Source organism: Neophocaena asiaeorientalis, unplaced genomic scaffold (assembly GCF_003031525.2).
Source record: "Neophocaena asiaeorientalis asiaeorientalis breed wild unplaced genomic scaffold, Neophocaena_asiaeorientalis_V1.1 scaffold218, whole genome shotgun sequence".
In the NCBI taxonomy this organism is placed as follows: Eukaryota; Metazoa; Chordata; class Mammalia; order Artiodactyla; family Phocoenidae; genus Neophocaena; species Neophocaena asiaeorientalis.
In genome coordinates, this window is record NW_020172818.1 from 3,952,452 (window position 1) to 3,969,755 (window position 17,304).

General features: G+C 32.5%; 1 protein-coding gene across 4 annotated transcripts in view; it reads left to right on the forward strand.

Moving 5' to 3' along the window:
• LCORL (ligand dependent nuclear receptor corepressor like) overlaps window positions 1-17,304 on the forward strand; it is a 160,133-nt gene that overhangs the window by 125,687 nt on the left and 17,142 nt on the right. Inside the window, exon 7 of one of the 4 annotated variants that reach the window (XM_024741764.1) lies at window positions 1,215-5,742. The exons of 1 other annotated variant lie outside the window; for it this stretch is intronic. In XM_024741764.1, coding sequence (XP_024597532.1) covers window positions 1,215-2,244 — 1,030 coding nt within the window. In that variant the 3' untranslated portion in view covers window positions 2,245-5,742. Of the gene's footprint in view, window positions 1-1,214; window positions 5,743-8,692; window positions 12,658-17,304 lie in introns of those variants that run through there. 2 more of the 4 variants (XM_024741763.1, XM_024741762.1) reach the window with 2 other exon arrangements.

A 17,304-nucleotide genomic window follows, 5' to 3' on the forward strand; every position in this document is an offset into this window, starting at 1 on the left:
CACTCATAAGTGTGTGTCTCTCATACCTTTCATTTGTCCTTTCTCTTTCTTTTTTATTCTTTCTGTTAAAGAAAAGTTATCAGAACAATCACCAAACTTTAGTTCATGTTACTAAAATGAACTACCAAATTAATCATAGAATACAAACTAAGAAGCAGGACGAGTAAAGAGAATTTTAAATTCAATATTTAGGAGGCAATTTTAAGGAAAATATGTAATTTCACTATTTAATTTTTTAAAACAATCAACCAGTTTTAAAAGTACTATGCTTACTAATTCTTACAACTAACTTAACAGTGTTTAGACTTTTTTCATTGTGTTCTAGGTGTGGTGGCAGACTACTTTATCTAGTAATCACCACAAAAAATCCTTTCATGCTTTAAAAGCTGTTGTTAAATTAATTAAATAATTAATAGTGAAATGCTGTTCTGTTGGATTTTTTTTTTTTTTTTTTTTGGTAACTTTTGCATCTTCCCATTAACAAACTGCATAGGAAGCTTTTTAGTAACATTTAAATCTCAGATGTAGAGTGTAATCTGTTTCAACTAAGGCTGTAATAGCTTTTTGAGTCATGAGGTATAGTGAGCTTTCTGTTTAAGAAACTTTAAAAGTTATAGTGATACATTCGAAATAGAAATAACATGTATAAAATCTAAAAGTATTTTACCCAAATATAACTTTATCTACTTGTTTCAGATTTTAAGTTTTTATCTAGAGAAAAATTAGTCTTGTGGAAATAAGAGGTATTTGTGTTTGGAAATATTCTTGCTGCTACAAATTTCCTTTAAAGGGGTTGACTCTTTTATTACTTGTTTAGCGGTAACGTCACTTTTCTACTAACAAAAACTCCTTTAGGATTTGGGTATTTTATATAATGGAGCTCTAATTGTAAAAAAATTATAAGTGTTGCTCTGCAAGCATCTGTCAGAGGAATAGCAACATCATGAGAATATTTTTACAAATACTGAGTTAGGATTTTATGTTCTTGGAAGGTCTGCCCGTTGAGGCCACCGTATGATTGACACATTGTCCTACCAGGACTATAGCGTTTGCTTTGATAAGGAGCAACTACTACATCTCACAGACTTAAAAGAGTCATAAGCAGTGATGTTACCTAAGCAAGGAGTATAATAAAGGAGTGGACCCTCCCCTTCCATAGCTGTGTGAGAGTCTCTCATGCATCAGTTTACCATCGTTTCATTCCATCCATCCAGGAGACTACACAGAAACAGAGAGGACTATGTGGAAAGAAGTGCTGAGTTTGCAGATGGTTTGCTCTCAAAAGCTTTGAAAGACATTCAGTCTGGAGCACTGGACATAAATAAAGCAGGCATACTTTATGGCATACCTCAAAAAACTTTACTTCTCCACTTAGAAGCCTTACCAGCAGGGAAGCCTGCATCTTTTAAAAACAAAACTCGAGATTTCAATGATAGTTACTCATATAAAGACAGTAAAGAAACTTGTGCAGTGCTGCAAAAAGTAGCCTTGTGGGCGAGAGCTCAAGCAGAGCGCACAGAAAAAAGTAAACTCAATCTACTTGAAACCTCAGAATTAAAATTCCCAACAGCTTCCAGTTACCTCCATCAGTTAACTCTACAGAAAATGGTTACTCAATTTAAAGAAAAAAATGAAAGCCTACAATATGAAACACATCCTACTGTACAGTTAAAAATTCCTCAGCTACGAGTAAGTTCTGTTTCAAAACCACAACCTGATGGTCCTGGTCTGCTGGATGTTATGTATCAAGTTTCCAAAACCTCTCCAGTCCTGGAAGGATCAGCTCTCCAAAAACTGAAAAATATACTCCCTAAACAGAACAAAATAGAATGTTCTGGGCCCATAACTCACTCAAGTGTTGACTCTTATTTTCTACATGGGGACCTCTCTCCTTTGTGTCTTAATTCTAAAAATGGAACAGTTGATGGAACCTCTGAAAATACTGAAGATGGGTTGGATCGAAAAGATAATAAGCAGCCCAGGAAAAAACGTGGCCGTTATCGGCAATATGATCATGAAATAATGGAAGAGGCTATTGCAATGGTAATGAGCGGAAAAATGAGTGTTTCCAAAGCACAAGGAATTTATGGGGTACCTCACAGCACTTTAGAATACAAGGTAAAAGAAAGATCTGGAACACTGAAGACTCCTCCGAAGAAGAAACTCCGATTACCAGACACTGGGTTATATAATATGACAGATTCAGGGACTGGCAGCTGCAAAAACAGCGGCAAGCCTGTGTAGATTACTTGTTAGGAAAATGTGTGTATGTGCGTGTGTGTGTGTGTGTGTGTATGCGTGTTTGTGTGTGTGTGTATGTGCACAGGTGTGTATTTGTGTGTCTGTATACACACATGTGGGAATTACAGATGCTCACTCTGACAGGAGACATGAAATTTTACAGTTCAAAAACCACTTACATGCCTTTTGAAAAAAAAGTTTTATTCAGGGTTTTCACTGTGGACAGAACTATATAGTTGCTTACTTAATTCTGATAGTTTGTATTTAATCCTTGTATAAATAGGTGAAAAAGATTCAGGTTTTCTTTAGTAGTCAATAGCATAAAGCGTTGTGGGAAAACAAGTAATTGTCAAGTGAAACATTTTTATTGGTGAAAGACCACTCCAGCCATTCAGTTGAACCATCTTATAATGGAAATATATTAATAGTTTGTAAACATTTTTGCATAGCATACTTACATTTGTTGTAAGTATATCAAACAACCAATCAAAGTTTAAACAGACAGCTATCTCCACACTAATAAAAATTAATATATACAGTATTAGTACGCTACAGTGCATTCTATGAAATATGAAATGCACTCAAGTGCATCCACCGGGAATAGAAAAGAAAACCTTAAATGATATGTATAATGAAATTTAATATTTATCATTTAATAGTTGATTTAGCAGGAAGTTGGGGTTTATAAGGTATATACTTTAAAAAAAACTGACACATAGTTAACCCCAGCAGCTATAGAGTCCTTTAATGTAAGATGGAATACTAAGAACAAAAAGTAATTTAAATTTAATTATTAAAATAATTTAATTTTGTTTTTCATTTGAAAAATAAGCTAATGTGTAAGGTTAGAAAAGAAAGTTGGAATGCAACTTAGAGCATGTTTATAATGTGCACAGAAAAAGCTTGAGAATGATAATTTTGGTTTAAAATGTGCTGGTTAGTTGATGTTATGACTACTTTAAATTTTAAGGATTGTGACACACTCCTACTATTGAAAAACCTCAGTGTAACTTTAATATATTTGCTGCTGTGACATTTCAAAACATTTTCAGTTTATCAAAATGAATTACAGATTTCATTTTGGTGGGCGATACATTATCATTTTGCTAATAACCAAATTTGCAGTTTGTTCAGGGTCTTGAATAGATTTACAGATATTTGACACTGAAGCTGTTTTGAACTTTCAGTAATGTAAACTCTCTACTAATTGGGTAGTTAGAAGCTGGGCAGTGCATTTTAACTTTTACTAGACTCATAAGAGAGACCAGTAATTTTATATAGCAGTTTCAAAATGTGGTTCAGAGTATCCATGTTGGATTTATGAAGTATGCAGTTTTAGTGGTAAAATGTTATAAAGCATGTGCCTCCATAGAAAGAATGGGGATTTGCTTCACAAATTCAAAATTCTTCGAGTGCCCCTTTTCTATATTAAAATTCAGGTTCTGATCATTTTGCCAGTTTTCCTAAGTCCAAAAGGAATACTTAAAGCTGAATTAAAAAAATAAGTGCACCTTGTCAAATACATGTGTTTTTACACTTGTGTTTGTGTGTATCTAATAATCACATATATATGTAATACTAAAGAAATTTTCAGCTATTACATTTAAAAACTGCTTACATATCTTTAAGGAAACTGAAGAGTGGGAAACTACACAACCGAGTAGTTATTTGGTCTCTTAGATCCATACTGAACCCTCTTCAGCTGTTAATGTTACCTGCATACTAGGGTATGAATCCTCTTGCTTTTTTTTTCCCCACTAAGAAAGTATACATAATAGATTGCAAAACAGCAGATGTCAGGGTCATCTTTCTTTTTAAAGAATTAAGCCATATTTTGTGAGGGCCAGAACTTGGATTATTTAATATATTTCCCTTCCCCCCCCCATTGAAAAACAAAGTTAAAGTAAATGTTTCAACACAATGTTATTGACTGCTTTATACAGAATTTTACTTGCAAGAATTTGGGGGCTTGAATGCATTACATAATATTTATATTGTATTGAGCTTTTTTATTCCTCACACTATATTTACATTAATAAATTGATTGAGAAGTTTATAGTAAAGGGATACTTACAGAACACTTTTATATCATTTAAAAGATGACCTGACCAAAAACTTTACAGGATTCATAAAATCAGGGATCATTTTGCTATTGACTTCACAGTGATCAGTAGTTTTATAGGTAATATTATAGTTAATTTGCAGCATTTTAGTACTTGTATTATTTATTTTTGGTCAGAAATAGTAAATTAAATATTTTTTGATAGTTTATAGGTAATGATCAACCCATAACTTTTAAAAGAAACAAAATGTTTCTAATTGTTGAGTTAACTTTTGATTATACAAACTAGGAAAGGCAGGGAAATTTATGGGTTCCCCTTCTCCCCAATGATTCTGTTAAGATGTTCTTTATGTTAAACTTTCAAAGTACTTTATAAATTTAGTTACCAGTTACTACTTATTAACTGACAATTTTCTGAAAAATCCAGTTTCAGCAGACTTTTAATGAAGGTGAAAGCAACCCTTATGTGCTTTCTACTCATTTGAATGTTCCTCAAGTATTTTATATTTAAAAAAAAAAAAAGGAAAAGAAAAAACAGTGCCTCTGTTTTTAGAAAACTACTGCTCAGTAAAGTTGTTTAAACCATTTCTGGTAGCTAATGACAATTTTATATTAAATTGTATACTAACTTTAGTGAGACCGATTTTTTTAGTTGTTTACAGTACAAATACTTGTATTTGTTTTTTAATTGCAGTATTTCCATTGTCGCAGTAATTTAGTAAAACTCTGTGGCTGCCTTGATTTTGACAGATTTTGTTAATATAAACTGATTGTTAGGCAATTAGTTATATTTATGCATAAATCAATTGCACTATAATTCATGAATTATTTATTACAATATTTTCTAATGAATTCATGTATCTGTCTTGTGTTGTAAATGTACTGTAATTCTGTTTCTACTTTGTGTTGTTATATATCTAAATCTGATTGTATGAATTTTAATTGTTCAGTTAACGTGTTTCTAGGTTGTAATTTGTAGTAAAGCACTTCAATGCTTTTGCACTTAAATTTACAACACTGTTGGTGTGTGATTGATTTACTCATTCAGTAAAAGGAAAAAAAAGAAAAGCAAAGAAAAAACTGACTACACTGGCTTCTTTGATTCACTCTAGGAAGCAGCTTTATTAATATTAATATTAGAAATTAACTTTCTCCAAAGACAACTATTTCAACAACAAAACTTGTAATGGGAAAATGGATAGAAACTTACAAAAAAAAAGCAGAATTTTTTTTATATATAAATCAAACAGGAAAAGGTTAGAAAAAAATTTTAACATGAAAAACAAGGGAGCTGTGAAACATACAATTTTAGAATCAATTGAGAATATATTCTAGATTGGAGGCTTATGTGTATTCAACTATTTTATATTAGGTTTTTCTTTGAGATTCTAACATACAAGAAATATGGAAAAGAAAAAACTTGAAGGCAAATAAGCATATTGTGGAGTTTTATAATTTGAGAACTTAGTTATCTAATATCTGATATATATATAAATATATATATATAAAATCTTAATACCTGAATATCTAATTAGTAACTTCTTGAAGCTGTTCTTCATACGGCATTAGATAGAAATTACTGGCCACTGTGGTATTTTTGAGATTTTTGAAGTTCCATTATTAAAAATAATAAATATAGACTTCCTTGAAAAGTCAAAAGAGAGCTATAAAAGTCAGTGGTTTTCAGAATAGTTAACACTAGTCATGAATTCTTATTATTTCTACTCTAGATTTTACTAACAGAGAAAAATCATTTGAGCATTTCAGGAACTGTTATAAAAGCATGTTAATCTTTAAAATATAGTGCAATGTATTTGTCTGAGAGACATGTAAAATCTCTTTATTTAGTCACAGATATGTTTAATAGGCCATAACATAACTTTTAAAGAAACGTGTTGGAAATGTGTCTGTCAGAACTTTTGGGGTTTTCTTTTGCTTATGTGAAAATTATAATTTTTAATTTACTGGGAAAGAGTATAGTATCACTTATATCTTCTTATTTGATAGTTAACATTTACTCCTGCCTCTGTTCTCTACATAGGTTTCTTGAATTATCCAGTAGTGAATCTTCAGATTCAGTTCAATTATTTTACACTCCCAACCATGAAAACATTTACAAAAAATTATTTTCAGAAAAGAAAGGATACTGAGGTCATGTCCTGTCTTCATCTGTCTAGAGGTGGCAGTGGACTTAAAAAGTTTTACTGTAATTTCGTATCTCTTATCTCTTTGATAGCTACTTTATGTCAAATCACATGCTAGTTGTAGTAGTGAAACATTGGTTGAATCTAGCAAAGATACTTTTTTTCTAGAAAAATTTTGATCTAATTTGCAAAATTTGTTACTCAACGTAATTTTTATAAAATGTAGATAAAATATTGCATACTTATCTGTGAAACAGGGTAAGCCAGTTTTAGGGAGGAAAAATTTTTAAATAAATCTCACTTCATTTTAAAAGAAAAATTCTTTAATTTTTAATATTCATGAACATAATAACCCTTTATTTAAACAAAATACAATCTTCTATAGCAATTCATAATCAGCATATTTCAACTCCAACCCTAAATAAAATTTCTACAAGTCAGGAACTAACAACAACAAATAAAAGAAATCACAAGTGAGAGGCTATTTTCATGTACAGAGTTTGGTGATATGTTTAATTTAAATAGATACTTTTCTGAAACAGAATTCTTTTAATATATTTTATTCTTCTTGCTGCTGGTATTGGATTAAAAAGCCTTTTGTAGACCTCTACATTGGTTGCTAAGTAATCCTGGGTTTTAGTTAACATTAGATGTATGTTAGTTTTTGCAGTGGGACATTTTCCAGCATTTGAAATTAAATAATTAGGTAAGTAATGCCTTTAGTTTTGATGTAATTAATTTAGTATCTAAAATCAATTAAAAATAGATTTCATTTTTAAATAGCTTCAATTTTTATTTTCTTATTAGGTTAAAAGGCCTACAGTTTAATCTTAGAAAAGACATTCTGTTATTTATATGAAATCTAAATCCCTTGATTGTGACTATGCAAAACTCTTTTTTATTCATAATTTTATTTTCACTACCTTGAAAAATATCTATTTTAAATAAAGATAAGAAAGATTTTTCTCCTACATCTTATTTTTCTTATTTGTACTAATATGGACTGATAACCATCAAAATAATTTATAAAATGTCTACTTTACAAAAATTTTAACTCCTTCTGAAGCACTTTCCATTAAATATTCTTAATATATCCAAAGCACTAAACATTAGCAATCTCTAAATATAATCATATCTATCATCAATAGCAGCTTTTATATCACAAAACATAGGGCTTTGCTTTGACTCATATTTTGTCATAGGAAATTAATTATCACCAGTGCTTCATTTTATTTTTGCTAAACAATAATGAAGATGTCACTATTGCAGCTCTCCATAGGAGTTAGGAGTCCAGCAATACCAAAATATCTTTTGTTCAAACTCTGTTAAAATTAAAATTCCTTACGATATTAGTATTTTTGCTGTAATTCATTTTTTGTTTGATTTTTATTTTTAGTTCAACTGTTGATGCAAAATCAGAGGAAGCTACTAAAATGGAAAAAGGAAAATCAGCATTAAGCAAAGTTTTGGAATCTTTGTGCATACATCACCAACAACAAGTTTTGGCTATGTTGAAATTTCTAGTCCAAGAGCAGAATGCTGCTTCTCTTTGCTGTTGTAATGCATCATATTCTGTGTCTTCAGAATCTCAAAATCCCCTTATTGAAGATGATTTAGATGGGCTCTTCTGTAGTTGTGAATATAGGCTGGCAGAAAGAGGGTATTTACACAATGAAAGACAAAGCCCTGGTTTTGTGCCTCTGCCAGTCTGTATTAAAGATATACATTGTTTATCTTGCCAAACTGTAACTATTGAACACATTAAGACAGTAGTGAATAGAGGAATTGCAAACAGTTATAATTCTCACAGGTGTTGTTCTGGACTCTTACCAAACATTCATTCCACAAAATCAGCCTTTCAGACTCCTCTTTCATCAAGGGAAATACGTGATGTTTCAATAAGTCTTAAAGACGTTTGTAGATCTCGAAGTCCCTCACCCCCGCCATTATCACCTGTACAGACTGAAGGATTTGAAAAATTGAAAGATGTCATCTCAGAGCTTTCAGCCTTAGAAAACAACAGACTTGAAACAAACATTAACCAGCCTCCATCTCTGACACCAGCAGAAATAAGCAGTGACAAAGATGATCATGAAGGTAAAATGCATAAAACTAAAAAATCCAGTAACTCTGATTGTTTGCTCTTGGAAGACAGCAATAATTGTACTACAAATCAAGAAAAAGGTGAAACTACTGTAATTTTTCAAGATTTAATGGATCGTATCAATGAAAAATTAAAATCGATAGAAACGATAGATATGGCAAACCTTATAAAATTATCTAGCAGTGATTGTAATGGAGATAATGATTTAAAATTGAGAGATTTAATAACCTCTCTCTTGCATAATGCAAAGGCCAGTGATTACAGTTTTATGGAATTACTGAGTCAACATGATAAAAAGGTAGAAAATAAAATTATTCAGACAAGATTTCGAAAGCGTCAAGAAACCTTACTTGCAATGCGCAACTCTCCTGATTCACCCATATTTAGAAGGCAGTCTTTACAGATAAAAAGAGAACTTGCTAGTCTTGATGAAAACTTTGTAAGAAAAAAATACACTGAAAAAAATCCAAGGAAATTTGTGTGCCACGATGAACTATTTTCAGCAGACAAAGAAGAATTCTATCATTGCCAAGGGCCTTCTTTACAAAATTCTAAAAGCCTTCAAGATAATCATGCAGAAACATTTTCACCAGATTATGGATTACAGTCATTGCAACTACCTCTTAATTCAGAAGCTAACTTGGCTTTTGATGCATTTTCAGAAAGCTTTAAAACAACTTCTGAGAAAAGGAGCATAAGAAGATCACAGGAGAAATCTGTGGCTGGAAAAAATTTTTTGCAAAATCATAAAGAGAATCCAAAATTAGAGAATATTCAAACTCCTTTGAAAAGTGATGTCCCTGGACTTTTGAGCAGAACTAAACGAAATATTGTACCTCCAGGGTGGTATTCTATATATGTAACAAATAATTATATTTTCAAAAAATCACCTAAGGCCAAAAAAGTCTGTGACTCTACAAAAAAAAAAGATCCAGTAAAAAATATTCAGATTGAAAGCTCACACAATATAGATTTAAACAAAATTGCAATGAATTCTAATTTACAAGTTGTTGTGGAACGTTTGGAAGATACAATAAATATGGCCAAAAAGTCTTGGAATAATCAGTCATTATCGGAAGGATATAAAGCATCCAAGAAATTGATAGAAATTGATGATAAAGATCAACATGCTGGTAGAAATATGACTCTTACTGTAAGTAGAATGACGTACAAAGAGCAGAGTTTATCAAAACCCATAGTGGCATCCACCAGTATTAAAAGCAATCATATACCTACAATAGATTCGAATAACAAAAGACTTGATAACCAGAAAAAGTCATCTGTTTTAAATACAGGTAGCTTGATTTCCAGTGTTGAAAATGTACCAACAAAATATGAAGCCATTGAAAGCTCTTCTTTTGCCAACTATTCTAGTCCTATCAAACTCATGTTTTTATCTGAGGTTAAAAGCAGTGAAGGAGTCAAATATACTTTAACTTCAGTTGGCAATTCCGAATCAAATTGCTATCTTCCTTCGGAAAAACGACCAACTCATCAAGTAAATGAAAAAAAAAAAGAAACAAATGAGAATATCCCAAATGCCAACTTTGAAAATTGTAGTTCTTATCTTAATGATAGTGACGGTCTCCAAAAAGAACTAAACAAATTTAATTGTGCAAAAGAAACTGCAGAATCGTCTGCAGTGTTTACAGATGATATGAATAGTGATAAGCCACAAGAGGAACCTAAGGAAGATTCAAGCAGTGCTCTTGGTTCATCTTTTAAAAGAAAACCAGGTAGACCTAAAAAAATAGGTCCCCAGGTTGTGAAACAGATTAAGCGACCAATTGGAAGACCACCCAAACCTAAAACTGACCAAACGGACATCACCATTTGCCAAAATGAGTCCTTTAGTGCTGAAAAGAAAAGCCCAGAATCTCTCTTATCAGAAGTAAAAGAAGGTATATATAAGAAGAGTATTATAGTAACTGTTATTTATGGAAGGTCAAGAAGAACTAAAAGGCATGTTTCTGAAGGAAGTGTAAACATAAGCAATGGTATGTCTTTAAATAATAACGTTACTGATTTTCCAACAGAATATAATAGTCTCAGAAATATTAGAGAATATGAAATAGACTCGGGTGAAAGAATAAGTGCTATTTCAAGTCTGACTACTACTGAAACTGAGACCTTGGGGTCTGGCTTTGAATATGTTAGACCTATCAAGAACAAGTCTGTGATACCTCAACCTTCCAAGAACATTATTCGACCAAATCAGAAGTCTTTGGCAATAATTAGGAAGCCTGGTAGACCTGCAAAAGTGAAAATCTCTGGCATATCTGTGACTATTAATAGAATTTCACCTCAGGAGAGAGAAGTAAGTATTAGCAGCTGCTTACCTCCCTTAGAACAAGAGAATATATTAGAAAAAAATCTGCCTGAAGTAAAATATGATCACCAGTGCACCGTGGATACAAGGCACACTGAAGCTGATGAATTTAAGAATGGATCAAAAAGTATGGTTGCTACTATACCTTTGAGACATTCTATTAGGGATCGAAAACCATCTCTGCATTTCTTACATTCATTAGCATCTTCTGGTTCACTTATTTATAGAAATGCTCTGCTCCATAAATCGTGTAAACTCCATTTGCAGAAAGGTAAAAGTCAGAAGGACAAACATAAGCAGTCAAGGATTAAAATAGCTTCCAAAGGTACACCAGGAGCTAGAAATTCAAGGAATGCAAAAAAGCGTTTGGAAGATAAGTTAATACCCATTTCTGAAGTATCCTTGGACCCTATCATTTCATCAAACCCTTTGCTCAGGTGGTGGGCTGCTTCTACTTCAAACGATTCCTTATTAGAGGAATTAAACAATAGATTTGAGCAAATAACAAATGCTTGGGTGCCCGTGAGTGGAGATGAAGCTGAAAATTGTGTTCATAAAAAAAGAGAACACATTGAAAATGATAACTTCAAAATAGCAAGCCCTTTGGACACCTGTTTTTTAGAACTTGAAGTTTCACCTGTAAAAATGCTTTTTCGGAAAAAGTATGATTTGAATGAACTCTGTACCTGGTTTATGCAAACAACAGAAACGCAGTCTCTTTCACTAGTTAGAAAAGCAAATGCACGAAACCCTTTGGAAGTAATAAATACCAGAGGAATTAAATTAGGGACCAAATATTCTGATTTTAATACCAGCCCCTTCAGAAAGCACTTTAAAAAATTTGCACTATCTTCTCCTTCAAAATCAGCAGGGAAGTTGCATATACTGCATAAAATGGTTAGCTCTCCACTCTTAAATGTGAAAAGTAATTTAACACTAACTAGGTTAAAAAGAACTGAGTTTAAGAGGTTGCGGCATGAAAGGTGGAGAAGAGAGGGAAAGCTGCACAGCCATGGAACAGGTGCTTGGATCTCTAAAAGGAGGAACTTAAGATTTTTTTGTCAGAACCAATTTTTGAGTAAGACTGAGGGAGGAACAAATGCTGACATCCCACGCCAAGGAAAAAACACAGTAGATAATCAGTTTATTTTGCCACCTAAGGTCAGGGATGACTTTTTGCAACAGAGGGTGGCAATGTCTGACTTCAAAACACATGGTAGTTTAGAGAATAAATTTAAGTCAGAAGCAAAGGAGAATGGAACAAACTGCAGCCAAAAAGATTTTGAAAAGGGCCCAAGACTAGGAACTGTATGTCCAAATAATTGGAGGTCAAAAACCTTAAAAGATTGTAGAATATTTTTGAGGAAGATCAACTATCTTGAACACAGAAATACTTTTAAGTTAAATACAATCATTTACTCTCCTGAATCTGTTAACAGTGGAAGGAATCATCAAACTCACATAGAAGAATCAAAGCACATTACCTTAAGATCCCATTCTGCTAGGCAAAATTCTTTTAAAAAGCAATCTAAAGAAATAGAAAATGCTAAAGCAAATAGTCCTTCAAGCAATAAATTTCCTAGCCAACTTGACAATAGTAAATTAAATAAATGTGTTAACTATGACAAGAATCCTTCTGATAGTTCTGAAGTTCTTAGCAAATTGAACAAAAGAAAAAGACCACCATGGAAGACCACAGAAATGTCAACAAAAAGACATAAACGGCAGTCTTGCAACAGTGGACAAATGGCAAACTATTTTTCAAAATCCCAACTAGGTAAGTTTTTCTCTACTTAATTTTAAAGTTTCATTGTAGGTGCCTTGAGTAAAGTATGAGATAATGGGTAGAAAGAGAACAGCTGATTTAGTTTTATTTCCAAAAAATTTGGACAATCTAATTTCTTGGCACCTAGTATGAAACTCATGAAATTAGGTGCTGCTAAATGTCCCAGTGCACTTCCCCACATCTAAATGTGTCCAGGATTTCAAGCAAATTAAAGTATATTTGAGACATAGCTTCTAAAAATATTAATGTAAACATTACCTGCTTTTGCATCTGATAGTTCTTATATAAAATATAGAAAACAGTTTGACAAATAAATATGCCCAAGTAACTATCTAAAAATTAACTACTATACTACAGGCTAATATATATTTATTGTATTGATTTGAGACTATCTGGAAGGAAGTAAAAACTATCTCATGGCTAAATTGATAAAGACTATAACATGTAATAATCCTAGGGTATTAGTCTCACATTCACCATTAAGTTGTTAGGCCCTTTGGTACTACTTGGGGAACCACTTTAAGATTTTGTTATTTAAAGAGTGTCAAGGAACAAGATTTTTTTTCCAATAAATCAGCAACTTGTTGAATAGTTTTTTCATATCTGACATTGAACTAGATTCCATGGATATAAAGGATTTCTTTACGGAGATAATCCATAGCCTAGCAAGGGAGAAAGTCGTATACAGGTAATTTTAAGGTAATGCTAAATTCAGAATGCAAACTGAAATTACTTCAGCAAGTAATTATGGGCTTTACTCAGTTATACTGACCTGACATTGGTGCCTCAGGGAGACTGTTACCCCTAGAACCTAGCAAAAATTGGGTGTAAACACTGTAATCGCCATCATAGTGAGTTCAAGCTCTGCTTATTGATAGGTGCTAGACAATTTAGGATAAGTAAGAGTGTGGTAGTGCTTGTTGATTACTTCCCTGACGTGAAAGAGTGCCAGGTTACATTTGGAAATTTAAGGATATTTTATCATATGGTTGCATTGTTACATTGTGTATTTTAGGGGAGGCTTTTGTGGGGTCCAGAAGGTATTGGCAGCTTTATTTTTGTTACCTTTTTAAAAAACTTTTTTAAAAGCTAAAAAAACACTCTCAGGTCCTAAATTAAAATATTAAAATCAGTAATTAAACTCAAGTTTTAATAGGTTAGAAGATTATTATGACCCCCAAAATTCAATTACTTAACTGAATAACTTTATAATACCTATTTCAGTATATCTAACATGCAGTGATTTTAAAATTTTAACTATCTAACATTCAGTGATTAAAATTTTAAAGGTGGTCAAATTAGAGTCTCCATTATGAAAGATGAGTCAAATCTAAAAGTAATGCCCTTTGTTTCTTGCCCTAAGGATAACTAAAAATAATATTATAACAAATAGTATATCAGGGAAAAAGAGGGAAGAAATCTGATAGTTATTTTTTTAAAAGAACTTATAATTCACCTAAAAATATTCACACATATTTTTAAAAGACTGCCATGAATGGAGAATAAAGTGTAGTGTTTCATTTTTAATTCTTTATACCATCCTCATTTCATACTAAAGCTAGTTTACATTGTCATTTTTCAACAGAACTGTATTTTGTTCCTCCCAGCTTCTTAACCATTGTATCTTTCTAAGGTATAAGTGTAAATTTATTTTAATATGATTCTTCACCTCACTATAAATATGAGATCACCCTAGAAAAATAAGATGGAAGATGCCTAATTATTACTTTTCAAATTAATTTCAAATCCTTGTGACATTTAAAAATTTTTTAATATCATATTAAGAGTTGTTTTTCGCCTTTTCTCATTTTAAAAATTACTAGTAGTAGTTCCTGTTCTGCTTAAAGTTTTATTTATCTTTTACTGATAACTTTCCTTCTTTATTTTTTAACATTCTTTTTTTTTTCCATTCAATCAACAGGGACATTATTTTTATAAAGTTGTATTTATAGCAATATTTGTTATATTATCCGATTTCTAAATGTTTCTTAAGGTGTTGTTTTTTTGTCATTATTCTTGATATTCCATACTTCTTTTTGCCTTTTTGGAAATGACACTAAAATTCATTATTAGTTTTATATGTGTTTTTCTTCTTCGTAGAGTACTTAGTGACTGGAAATTTGAGATAGACTTTTAACAACAGGATTTTTCTAGGTATATAATGAATTAATGGAATATTTCTGTTGATAAAGAGTTTTGCTTCTACCACAAATGTCTTGTTTTTAAACATTTCAAGATTAACTGTCCATATATAGTTTAATACACAGAAGTTTTAAAAGTTATACTTGACTACATTTGTACTGCTATATATCAACTGTAGACATGGAAAGGAAGAAGAAGAAATGCAATTCTATTCTATTCTTGTTTCAACAAATACTTTTTGAATGCCTACAATATGCTTTTAGGCACCGGAAAAGGTTCAAAAAGTTCTTTTTCCATCTAAGTGAGAAAAAGAAGATCTATATCACTTATTTATTCAATATATAGAGTGTATTTTATGTTTTAAGTGGGATATTTTATGTTTTAAGAGGATAGAATGGTGAAAGTCATGGTTTGTACTCTCAAGGAGCTTATCATCTCATGGGGGATAGTGAATAGGCAATTCTGGTAGAAAGATGAGTGCTGTGATGGGAGAGATTGACTGTAGGAGCACGTAACAGGGAAATTGAACCCAAGTTCAGAGAATTAGGCAAGGATTCCTACTTTTAAGCTGGAATTTGAAGGATGACAAAGTATTAGAAGTCCAGAGAGTATTTCAGGCAGAAGCAAATTGCATGGGGAAAATTTGGGTGACAGAAGAGAGCAGGCTTGTCTGGAGCACTGGTTGATTTAGTTCATATAGCTGAGACACAAAATAGGAATTAAGGATGGGGCAGGGGGTAGATGGAAAAATGGCAAAAGATAAAGCTACTGATGGAAGCATAGCCCAAGTTGTGAGGTCAGCATCAGTTGATGAAAAAAAATATATCTTGAGCCCTAATAGTGGCAGTAATGGGGAAGAATTGATATATTTGAGAGAGATCCATGAAGATCTCTCATGGATTAGAGATCCATCTTCTCTAAGAGAGGAATAAAGGATAACATCCAGGTTTTCGGCTTCAGCATCTGGGTAGGTGATTGTAATATTCACTGAGATATAAGAGAACACTCAAGGTGTTCAGTTTTAGACATAAGAAATCTGAGGTATCTAGTGGGGTATCCAAGAAAAGATGTTTAGGAAGGAATTAGTTAATATGGGTTTTTTGCTCAGGAGAGGGGTCTGAGCTGGAGATACAGATTTTGGGGCCAGCAAATAATTGAAGCCATGAGAGTGGAAGAGACTGTTCAGTGTAAAATATGAAGAACATAGGGTCTCGGAGCCCCAAAGATATGGAGAAAGGAAAAGATATGTGTAAAAGGAGACTGATGAGTGGTCAGGAGGTAAGAGGAAAGCCAGCAGAGCATGGCGAAACGAAATATGTTTTAAGAAGAGAAAAAACAACAGTGTAAAATGTTATTAAGAGGTCAGTTAGGCCTTGAAATGTTCCATTGAACATAGCACAAGAGGTTATTTTAGAGATTTGGGAGAGAGCAGTTTTGGTGGACTAATAGAGCCAGAAATGTTGTGATTGACTAAATGCAGGAAGAGGAAATGAAGAAAATTAGCACAGAAAAATGTAAATAGCTATGATTGGAGAGAAAATAGGGAAGTAGTGAGAGGAAGCCCAGTTGAAGGATGTTTAGATGCCAATGGGAAGAAGCCAGTGGAAAAAAAAGATTGAAGATAGAAAAATGAGATGGCAAGTAGGAGAAATGGAGTGAAGCCCCTGACTTCATTATGGGATATCTTGGGGCATCATTAGAGAGATTGGTTTTGGCCAGAAGAGTCATTTCTCTCTTAAAACATGAGGATAGTGGGGATAATATATGAGGATGCAAAGCAGTTTATGGGCAGAATATTGAGGATAGTAGAGTCTATTTTCTATGAATCAAGAGGTAATCTAAGAGTAGCATGGTGGGCATTGAGCTCTGTGGATAATGTTTGAAATACTGTCTCAAGAAATAACAGGATTGAACAGCTTTGTGATTTTATCTCAGTTGCCAGCATGTAAGCTTGGAGAAAGGTGGGCCCTTATACTTAAGAGTAATTAGGTTCACCAAGTGGGTGTAACAGGAAGAAAAGAGATCAAACCAAGAATTCATTCTGTGAATTGTGATAAACTATGTGATCAAAGTGTAATTCTAAGGAGTCTTTTTCTAATAGCTGCACACAGTGTAGATTTGAGGGGAGGGCAGAATGGGGTGTGTGAAGGGCCAATTGTAAGAGATGGTTTCGGTGGTGATAATGGCCTAAAATTGTGTGTGACTATTGAAAATAATAATATAGACCTCTTCAATGTCAGTGTCTTGAATTCCTAAAGCAAAGGTGTGCCTTTTCCTAACTGATACATATCTGGATGTAATAAATGGACTTTGGACACCTCTGAGGAAATTTCAAACTAGAATAACCTAGTGTGTACTTAAAGCTACTATTTTCCTAAAACGTTAAATTTTCCCATAAAAATTCAGAACTCAAGTTGTCACTTTCGATTGGATTGAAAAAAGTTCAGTTTGTCAGCTTCTCCTGTTTTGTGGTCTATCCTCAAAAACGACTGAATA